The 9509-nt window shown below is 44.9% G+C and overlaps 1 protein-coding gene across 1 annotated transcript; it reads right to left on the bottom strand.

Annotated features, from left to right (window-relative positions):
- Positions 1-462: 462 nt before the first annotated feature.
- LOC122941916 (zinc finger protein OZF-like) lies at positions 463-3141 on the bottom strand. Its single transcript, XM_044299414.1, has 2 exons — positions 3129-3141; positions 463-2556 (listed from the first exon to the last, which is right to left on the bottom strand). Exons 1-2 carry the CDS (start codon positions 3139-3141, stop codon positions 1040-1042), a joined length of 1530 nt encoding a protein of 509 aa, XP_044155349.1. The 3' UTR covers positions 463-1039.
- Between the last annotated feature and the right edge of the window lie 6368 nt (positions 3142-9509).

Below are 9509 nucleotides of genomic sequence, written 5' to 3'. Positions count from 1 at the left end.
ATTGCCCGAAACACTTCAGAATTCATCCTGCTGCCATTGTCAGCAGTCACATTATCAATAAATACAAGAGAACCAGTTCCATTGGCAGCCATACATGCCCACGCCATGACACTACCACCACCATGCTTCACTGATGAGGTGGTATGCTTAGGATCATGAGCAGTTCCTTTCCTTCTCTTCCCATCACTCTGGTACAAGTTGATCTTGGTCTCATCTGTCCATAGGATGTTGTTCCAGAACTGTGAAGGCTTTTTTAGATGTCGTTTGGCAAACTCTAATCTAGCCTTCCTGTTTTTGAGGCTCACCAATGGTTTACATCTTGTGGTGAACCCTCTGTATTCACTCTGGTGAAGTCTTCTCTTGATTGTTGACTTTGACACACATACACCTACCTCCTGGAGAGTGTTCTAGATCTAGCCAACTGTTGTGAAGGGTGTTTTCTTCACCAGCGAAAGAATTATTCGGTCATCCACCACAGTTGTTTTCCGTGGTCTTCCGGGTCTTTTGGTGTTGCTGAGCTCACCGGTGCGTTCCTCAATCTACAATCCCTAAACTACCTCTGGTAGCTGAAAGCAAGGTGATGTTTTAGCTCTTTAAAAGGGCTCTTGCACACGAACAGTCCACAATGTACGGGCACCGGAAAAGTGCACGCCACTTGCGAAAGCAGACTTATTCACTTCAATGGGTCCACGATCCGCAAGATACATTAAGCCTCGCAAAAAATAGAACATGCTCTTTTTTTTTTTGTGGTGCGGATGCACGGAATGAAATCCCATGGAAGCGCTTTGATCTGTGCCTCTGCTCCAAACCTTGCTGGATCTTGCGGAATTCAGACACATTCAAGTCAATGGGTCCGCATCCATCTGCGATATGGAGTGCACATAGTTAATGCCTCTATATTAAAGACCTTTTGTTTCTGGTCCGCAGTATGGGCACCTCGACTATACTACCATGTGTATGAGCCCTAAAAAAGACATATCTGATGGAATAAAGCCAACTAGTGACCACCATCAAACAAGTAGGGGCAGTCACTAACGAGCTAAACAAGAAGATGGCTTCTCCCTGTGTGAATTCTTTGATGTCTAACAAGAGTTGATTTACAGTAATAACATTTCCCACATTCTGAACATGAAAATGGCTTCTCTCCTGTGTGAATTCTCTGATGTATAACAAGAGTTGATTTATGGTGAAAACATTTCCCACATTCTGAACATGAAAATGACTTCTCCTCTGTGTGAATTCTCTGATGACTAACAAGATGTGATTTACGTTGAAAACATTTCCCACATTCTGAACATGAAAATGGCTTCTCTCCTGTGTGAATTCTCTGATGTACAACAAGATGTGATTTATAGAGAAAACATTTCCCACATTCTGAACATGAAAATAGCCTTTCTCCTGTGTGAATTCTCTGATGTATAACAATAGATGAATGATGGTGAAAACATTTACCACATTCTGAACATGAAAATGGTTTCTCCCCGGTGTGAATTTTCTGATGACTTACAAGATGTGATTTACGTTGAAAACATTTCCCACATTCTAAACATGAAAATGGCTTCTCTCCTGTGTGAATTCTCTGATGACTAACAAGATGTGATTTACGTTGAAAACATTTCGCACATTCTGAACATGAAAATGGCTTCTCCCCCCTGTGAATTCTCTGATGCGTATCAAGAGCTGATTTGTTGGGAAAACGTTTCCCACATTCTGAACATAAAAATGTATTTTCCTCTGTGTGAATTCTCTGATGTCTATCAAGAGCTGATTTGCGGGGAAAACATTTCCCACATTCTGAACATGAAAATGGCTTCTCCCCTGTGTGCACTCTCTGATGTTTAAATAGAGATGATTTATCGGCAAAACATTTTTCACATTCTGAACATGAAAATGGCTTTTCTCCAGTGTGACTTCTCTGATGTGTAACAAGATCTGATTTCTTTTTAAAACATTTTTCACATTCTGAACATGAAAATGGCTTCTCCCTTGTGTGACTTCTCTGATGTAGAACAAAAGGGGATTTACTGTAAAAACATTTTCCACATTCTGAACATGAAAATGGCTTTTCTCCTGTGTGAATTCTCTGATGTGTGACAAGTTCTGAATTATATCTAAAACATTTTCTACATTCTGAACATGAAAAAGGCTTCTCCCCTGTGTGAGTTTTCTGATGTGTGGCAACTTCCGATTTATATCTAAAACATTTTCCACATTCTAAACAAGAAAATGGCCTCTTCCCTGTGTGAATTTTCTCATGTCTAACAAGATCTCTTTTACATCGAAAGCATCTTCCACATTCTAAACATGAAAAAGGCTTCTCTCTTACATGAGCTGTTTGATGTTTAACACCTCTTCTACGACTTTTATTCTGTGTTACAGTCTCTGATAATTCAGAAGTTCGGACCTGTTTAATATGATCAAGTGATAATTTTTTTCTCTGATTGGATGAGAGTATATCTTGGCTGTTGGCATGCTCTTCATCTTGTGTGATACCACGACCATCCTCTTCAAAATTTGAAGATACCAGACGCTTCTCAGAGATCCCAGTACAGTTATCTGCCAAGGATAAAACACAATTGTTATTGTTGAATAATATACCATAAAATTCTATTTAAATTTTATAAAATTTCTGTATAAAAAAAATCCACAGAAAGTACAAGGCATGGCCCAAAAATTGGTGGCCAAACAGATCACAATCTAATAGTAGACACAGGAGCATAACTAGACAAAGTTGGCCCCCACCTTAAACAACTTCCCTGCAACCCCCACCAAATTAGTCATTTAAAAGATATATAAATAAAACATTGCCTAGCACTGAACAAGACCACACCACACCATAGTTATCTCCCCTCAGTGTCCCTTTCACAGTGAACTTCCCCCTTAATGCCCTCTTCACAGTACTGATGCTCAAAAAGTGCCCCCACTCAGTAGAATGCCCCCTTGATGTCTCCAAACAGTAGTTATGCCCCCTTTCAATAATGCTGCCTCTTAGTGGTACAACACATTAGTAAAGCCCCCCTTGTGCCCCCCCTGCAATAGTGCTGACCCTTAGTGTCCTCCTTATAGTAGTAAGGTTCCTGTACTATAAATAAAATTAAATAGTAACATCGAGCACATCATGCTCTTACCAGCAGCAGACATGATATGATGATGTTATCTCTTCTGGTGAGCTGAGGAGAGCGCACAGGCCGGGGGATTATCTCTGGTCTGTGCTCTCTCCCACTCAGCCCAGCAGGTGCAATGAGATTAGTGTATTACACCTGATCTTGTTTTCCAGTCTGCTACAAAGTTAAGTGCTGAACATTTATCTGTTATTTTCTGTTTGCTGGATCCCAGGTGACCCTGACTCCCTCCGTGTCTGGTGTAGGGAGCCGGTGGTCGTGTCCCCTCACTATTGTAGGGTGTTCAGGGGTTATTTAGTCGAGGTACGTGGATATGCAACCATCCACCTCTGAGATCTTTGCATAGGCTGAGCAGCCAGGGAAAGTCTCAGGTCTTGTGCAGGGGTCTCCCTTTTGGTTCCTTAGCTTTGGATCCAGTGAGTCATATATGCATGTTGCTTTGTCTTGTTTCCTGTACACCGTCCGTGACATTATAAGCCGCCAAAACAGTCTCAAGCATGGATCCGGTTTCACTTTTGGCTGAACGCTTCCAGGGTCTTTCATTGGAGGTAGCTGATCTCCGTAAGACTTTTTCTCAGCTTCAAGTGACCGGTTCAGCTTGCGTTCATGGAGTTTGTTCTGAGCCTAAGATCTCGCTCCCGGATACGTTCTCCGGGGGTAGTGAGAATTTTGTGCGTTTTAGAGAGGCTTGCAAACTCCATTTTCGCCTTCTTCCCCATTCCTCTGGTGATGAGGAACGGATGGTGGGGATCATTATATCGCTGCTCAGGGGTAACGCTCAGTCTTGGGCCTTTTCGCTGCCGGAGGGGGCACGGCCTCTCCGTTCAGTGGATGAATTCTTTTTAGCCCTGGGTCAGATATATGATGATCCGGATCGTATTGCTCCGGCTGAGTCTAGACTACGTCTATTATGCCAGGGTAAACAATCCGCAGAAATATACTGCTCAGAATTTCGGAGATGGGCAGCTGATACTGGTTGAAATGATGCTGCACTCCGAAGTCAAATTTTGCCATGGTCTTTCAGAGGGATTGAAAGATGCATTTGCCTTTCATGAGAGACCTATTTCTTTGGACTCTGCTATGTCTCAGGCCGTTCGTATTGACAGGCGTCTTAGAGAGAGAGGAGAGATGTCCCCTTCCTGTCATACTCAGTCCCAGGACAGTGCAGCGGTCTCATTCTGTGCGCAGGGGTCTCGGTCGCTGTCAGCCCCTGCTGAGCAGGAGCCCATGCAGCTGGGGTTGATTGCTTCTGACAATAGAAGATTCAGCTCGCATGGGATGGTTTGTTTTTGTTGTGGAGATATAAATCATTTGGCAAATGTTTGTCCTTCCAGGAGATTCAGGCAGTTTTCTGGGAGTAATAAAGAAACAAACAGGAAAAAATCTTTTAAAAATGTTCCGTCTGGAGGGGGGCGGAGCTAGCCGAGTATGGTGGTGGACGCTTAACCTCGAGCTCCTCACCACATCTCCCGGCTTTACAGCTTTTTAGAGCACCTAGCCTACTTGAATCATGGGCAAAATGTCCAAAGACAGAAACAAGGACACGGAGGGCTCCTTGAGACCCCAGAAGATGCAGGGGGACCTGTCGAAGTTCCTAAATAAGCCGATGCACTCCCCAGCCAGAGCGAAGAAAATGGCGGCGGCCGCTGCCTGCTCTGAAACACAGGAGGATGACTCGGATGGAGGCAGCTTGTGTACCTTCTCTGACGCACAGGGAGCTGTAAACGCATTACCGATCACTCGGTCCTTTCTAAAGCACTCACTGTCACAGGCCTTGTCCCCGGTGATGAAGGAATTAACGGACATAAAGATGGAGGTACGCCAAATAGGGGCCCGAGTAGACTTGCTTGAATCCTCTCAATCAGCTATTGCTGAACACAGCAGGGGCCTGCATACTCAAATGAAATCGCTGCGCTCGCAGCTGAATAATGCCTACCTTAGCCTGGAAGACCAGGAGAATAGGGGACGGCGTAAGAATGTCAGGCTCAGAGGAATCCCGGAATCAATACCTGCTGAGGAACTCTCAGATTGCGTCCGCCGTATCTTCTCAATCCTAGTGGGGCAGGAACATGCAGACGCCATTATTATCGAGTGCGCGCACAGAGCCCTGAGGCCTAAGCCAGCAGAAGGAGACCCGCCGAGAGATACAGTTTGCGCGCTTTTGAACTATCTTGACACAGCGGAGATTCTAAAGAAGGTGAGAGATAAGGAAGATATTTTGCTGGACACTCACAAAATACAGATTTTTCAGGATCTAGCAGCAAGCACACTCGCTAAGAGACGGACCTTGCGCCCGTTGACAACGGAGTTAAGAGCCAGGAAAATTCCTATGAGGTGGCTCTTCCCCTTCGGCCTGAGTGCTTCTATTTCGGGTCGGCAGTTCACGGTTCGCAGCCCGGATGACCTGCCTAAGATTTGGGAGGCCCTGGAGATTCCACCTATGGACATCCCGTCGTGGCTGCCCGTGCCTACAGCTGAAGACCTTCCTCGTTTGCCGCCCTTCGGAGCCTTGGGCATTAGCATCTAAACACAAATCGGCGAGGAAGAAGCAGACCTCAGTGGACTGAAACGTACCTTTTCGGAGGTCACAAAACATCAGAAGGGTCGTTCTGATCTCTTATTTGGGTTTATAACCCATTTATTTGCAAAATGTTGAATTCTGGTTCATATAGTTACAAGCAGACTTGCTATAGTCGTGGGTATGGCTATCATACTACAATACCTTACGTGGCTGGGTAGTGCTGGATGTGGAGGAGAGCTGTTACGCCGGCTTAGACCACCTGGAAAGTCTTTTTTATCTACCATGTGGCTGGCCTCTCCTCCAGACCCTGCAATGGTTCAAGTTCTTGTCACCCTGTGACCATCTATGACATTATGTAGCACCATGTGTTTTCACGTGTTCTTTCATGAGCTATATATGTTCTTGTATGTTTTTCTGGTATTTTTCAATTTACAGTAGGCTAACTATGGCCTATGTTGCTGGCCGGAGATGTGTGGAGTACCTGGTCTTGCTGGGCTCTTCCACTTATGTCCCCCCCACCGGCCCAGTCTCATTTGATAGCACTTGTAGTTCTGCGCAATGTTGCGCCGTTAGAGCCTGCAGGCTCTCTTTTTTCCTTCGTTTTCATTCCTGTCCCTTCCCTTCCCTCACCTGTCGACCCACTGAATGACATTACTGAGGTGCATATGATAGCTATTGATGATATGATTATGATATGGCTGATATAACTGTATGTACGCTTAATGTTAATGGTATGAATATACCCCAGAAAAGAAGCCAGGTTTATCACACCCTTAACAGAGAACATGCTGACATACTCTTTTTACAGGAGACTCACTTCCGACACTTGCATGACCCAAACATGAACAGTAGAAGCTTCCCTGTCTGGTACCACTCCACCTACTCCTCGGCGGCACGCGGGGTCTCCAATGGTTTAGGTAAAAACTTACCTTTTATATTGACAGCTAAGATGGAGGATCCTTTTGGGAGGTATTTGTTTGTCAAGGGGAAAATCCTCAATTGCACCATCACTTTGGCCAATGTTTATGCCCCTAATGTTAAACAAGTCCCGTGGTTCTTGCAGATATTAGCCACCCTGGGGAACTTTGCAGAAGGCATGTTGATCTTGGGGGGTGATTTCAACTTGACTTTAGATCACAGTGTGGATTCCACCTCAAGATCTCCATCCCTCTCTAAGAAACAAATACGTAGACTCCAGTTAGCTCTGTCGAACCTGCAGATCTCAGACGTCTGGAGGATTCTCAACCCTGAAGGGAGGGACTATACGTTTTTCTCTCCAGTCCATGGTACATACCAAAGGTTGGATTACATCCTTATGTCTAATAACTCACTTATTTCTGTAACAAAAGCAGACATTGGTGCCTCCACCATCTCTGACCATGCCTTAGTTATAGTTAAATGGAAGCTAGCAGACCTGCCTCCGAAGGCGTGGACGTGGCGACTTAACACCACGCTTCTTGAGGATGAAGATAATAAAGCCCAGATCGAACAGAAGATCATAGACTATTTCAATATAAATGATGACTCCCAAACACCCATGTCCATAGTGTGGGAAGCTCACAAAGTGGTTATCAGGGGGGAGCTGATTAGCTTGGGGTCCAAAGTTAAGAAACAAAGGTCACAACAGTTAAACTCTCTGCTGATGCAGATCTCCACCCTAGAAGCCCTGCATAAGACCAGGCAGTGTGACAAAGTGCACTCTGCACTTCGATCTTTACGCCATCAGGTCAAAGACCTGCTTAACATTAAGTCTGCCAAAATACTGCAATCACTACGGTTTAAATATTTTTGTCATGGAGATAAGGGGACTAAGGTCATGTCTAACCTTTTAAGAGCCCAGAGGAGCAAAACTTTCATTCAGGCTATTAAGAATAAAAATGGGAAGAGAGTAACCTCTACCCCTGACATTGCTAAGGAATTCTGCAATTTTTACTCCTCCCTATATAATATTGAGAGAGAGAAACGAGAAGCGGGATATGACCAAAACCTCTTGAACAAGCATATCGACACCTTCCTTGAAGCTATCAAGATACCCACTTTGTCAGAAGAGGATAGATCTGTGCTGTTAAGTCCTGTCACGCTTGAGGAGATTGAGAAAGTTCTTGGGTCTATACCTATAGGAAAGAGTCCAGGCCCGGATGGGTTTCCCATCTATTACTACAAAAAGTTTAAACATATTCTGTCCCCATATTTTACGAGACTCTGTAATGACCTGCTACGGGGCTCCTCCCTCCCTGCTCAGACGCAAGAAGCACATATTACCATTATCCATAAAGAGGGGAAGGATCAGGAGATGTGCGGTAGCTATAGACCCATTTCCCTCTTGAACACCGATCTGAAGTGGTGGGCCAAGGTATTAAGCAATAGAATCGCCCCCTTCCTTCCTCGCCTGATTGGTGAGGAACAGGTGGGATTTGTACTGGGCAGGGAGGGGAGACACAATGTTAGCAGAGTCATAAATGCGGTTGCCCATGCTCACTCAAAAAAGATACCTCTAGTTCTCCTAGGGACAGACGCGGAGAAAGCGTTCGACAGAGTTAACTGGATGTTCATGCGGAAAACTTTAGATGCGTTTGGGTTCCCAGATAGGTTTATACAGGCGATATTTGCAATGTACTCCTCACCCTCGGCACGTATATTAGTGAACAATACACTATCGGACTCCTTTGGCATTGGAAATGGTACCAGACAGGGTTGCCCGTTGTCTCCCTCGCTCTTCATCCTAGCTATGGAGACGCTCTTGCTTACATTTAGACAGACTCCAGATATTAGGGGTCTGAAGATAAACAAAACTGAACACAAGATGGCCGCGTTTGCCGACGACTTGTTGCTGTTCATTTCAAACCCAGAGGAGGCAATGCCATTTGTCATGAACATCTTCAGGGCATTTGGAGATGCATCTGATTTTAAAATAAACTTCGACAAGTCAGAAGCACTAGCATCTCTATAACGCCTCCCAAGTTGAGAAGAATTAAGGCTATGACCCCTTTTAAGTGGCCGCCTAAGGCTATTAAATATTTAGGGATCCTAATCCCGGCCAACACGAACTTGTTGTATCAATTAAACCATATTCCCTTGCTGTCTAAAATACAGTCTACTCTGGCAGGTTTCTCAAAGAAGATGCTCTCTTGGTTGGGAAGGAAGAACGCCCTGGTCACATTTATTCTCCCCCAGCTACTGTATTTATTCAGATCTCTCCCGATATCAGTCCCCGGTACCTTTCAGACTAAACTAATCTCTATTTTTAGTGGATTCCTATGGGATAGGAGGAAAGCGAGGCTTCCCTATTCTCTCCTTACCAGGAATAGGAGGCGGGGAGGCATTTCTTTGCCTGACATCACCTCATATCTGCAAGCCATACATTTGGAGAGATGGTTGTCATTGACGCGCCATGATCCTCTTCCTATGCATGTTGATATGGAAAAATCTCTGCTGGGGAGACATAGGGAATCCTTGCTTTGGTATAAGGCCCCATTGCCGAGTAAACAGGAGCTACCGTATGATCTACTCAGGTGCACTATCCGTACCGGCCAAAATTCGGAGGAGCTTAATCTGGGAAGAGGCAAATTGTCTCCCCTGACGCCCCTGTATGTTTTACCGCAGATTCTGGCTAAGCGGCCATTAGTGGTCACAAAGATATGGGCTTCTGTGAAACACCTTTGAATGGGAGACTTGGGTAGGTCCAAGGCTAATAGTGATTTCTACAAAGATATCATGGGCACTAACGATGCTCCTGGCGACATACTACAATCCTGGGACTTTGAGAAATCCTGTGCTAAATTCCGGAAATCTAACAATTTCCCCCTGCCAGACCCCACGTGGCTAGAGAACTATGTAATGCTCCCTAACTTGCCACATAAATGCTT

Source organism: Bufo gargarizans, chromosome 6 (genome assembly GCF_014858855.1).
Source record: "Bufo gargarizans isolate SCDJY-AF-19 chromosome 6, ASM1485885v1, whole genome shotgun sequence".
Classification (NCBI taxonomy): domain Eukaryota; kingdom Metazoa; phylum Chordata; class Amphibia; order Anura; family Bufonidae; genus Bufo; species Bufo gargarizans.
The sequence above is the reverse complement of the archived record's forward strand: the minus strand, read 5'-3'. Positions and strand labels throughout refer to the sequence as shown.